Source organism: Penaeus monodon, chromosome 25, assembly GCF_015228065.2.
Source record: "Penaeus monodon isolate SGIC_2016 chromosome 25, NSTDA_Pmon_1, whole genome shotgun sequence".
In the NCBI taxonomy this organism is placed as follows: Eukaryota; Metazoa; Arthropoda; class Malacostraca; order Decapoda; family Penaeidae; genus Penaeus; species Penaeus monodon.
In genome coordinates, this window is record NC_051410.1 from 38,847,123 (window position 1) to 38,848,594 (window position 1,472).

Sequence of the window (1,472 nt, forward strand, 5' to 3'; positions counted from 1 at the left end):
CATCATAAGCATGGATTTCGTGCAAGTATATAGAGTTACATAAATGATGAAATCCTACCGGAAAGCTCAAGAAAGTATGCCAAAAAAAGGGAACTGAAAATTGTCATTAAAACTGCTACCTCCGCAATCAAAAGGGAGGATCACTTGAAATGCGAGATGTAGGTCTACTTTGATTTTATTGTGTTACTGCCAATGTTCACGTAATTCTCTTTATGTTTGTATAGTTACCGGTAAATATGTGTTCGTCTGTATGCCCGTCTTTATTTATATACGTCTGTATGTATACAATCTCGGTTAACCCTGATCTAAAGAGGCATGTAAGTGGTTATTTTAAGGGACGTCTTTTACGTCCCGTTGACTTTTTTCATTCACGTGGCAGAGGGTTTGTATTGTTGCCCGAGCGCCTATGATGCTGAACGTAGCAGGACCAGGGCACCGCGCCAACTCGCTCAAATATCGCTTACCATTGATCTATGTGAGATCCTTCATATACGTCATTAGTGGTATGGAAATCAATGCTGAACGAACTTTGCTTTTAATTCACAGAAGGTAATCTCGCATGTGAACCGGGATGACGACCAATGCGGGTCATAGGGGATGGGTTCAGCCAGAGGGCCTCGGAACGGCACCTTGGGGACCAGCAGACCAAGGTGTCGCCGGTAGTTTGGCGTGAGCCGCCGCGGCACCAACCTGACGCTTTTGCTCTCCCGCCCGCCGGCTGACACGCTGCTGCTTCACTTTAAAAGGAAACTGTCAACGGCTTTTGTGACCTTCCACCTCTGAACTGTTATTGCGGACATAATTGGCTTTTCGTGTGACCACCAATAGCGTGTGGTCATTGTTCATTTTCCATCATGAAGGAACAGCCCACGTGTGCCGCCGGCACTGACCTTAATGATCCTGAAGCACCCATTGCATCGACGGCTGCAAAAAGAGTAAGTAATTACCTCCAAACTACCTTCGATTAACAATTACGTTATTACGTGATTTATCTTGGAAGCCACGTGAGGCGGTATTCTTTTATACTGTAGTTTTTTAAATGAATATTCGAAGCGATGCGTTATTCGTTTTCATTCTAGGGTCTACAGTGTTTAGAGTTTTTTTTTCTTTTCTTTTTTATAAACCTTATTGCGCCGAAGTTCAAACCATGTTCTAGAAGTTGACCTTTACAATAATGTTTATTATAATGATATCAACACATAACGAATAATACAGCGATCACATCGCTGCCATCAATGATAGATGGAAAGAAAATACGGAAAGAGCAAATGCGCAAATGGAACATTGCAATACGAGCCTACAGGTCATTGAGCAACGTTTTAAAGATGTTTGATATACCATGATTTCTCTGAGCAGAATTTGAATGTATCCATTTCTCTCATTTCTGTTCTTACGATAAGCAGGATAAACCAAAAAAATGAAGTATCTTTCTGCATAGGTCTCTTTTCTCTCTCATCCTCTCCCCTCCCTTC

The 1,472-nt window shown here is 42.1% G+C and overlaps 1 protein-coding gene across 1 annotated transcript in view; it reads left to right on the forward strand.

Moving 5' to 3' along the window:
- Window positions 1–664: 664 nt before the first annotated feature.
- Window positions 665–1,472, forward strand: part of LOC119589235 (sodium- and chloride-dependent glycine transporter 1-like) — a 63,016-nt gene continuing 62,208 nt past the window's right edge. The window contains exon 1 of the mRNA XM_037937839.1: window positions 665–935. Coding sequence (XP_037793767.1) covers window positions 855–935 — 81 coding nt within the window. The 5' untranslated portion in view covers window positions 665–854. The remainder of the gene's footprint in view (window positions 936–1,472) is intronic.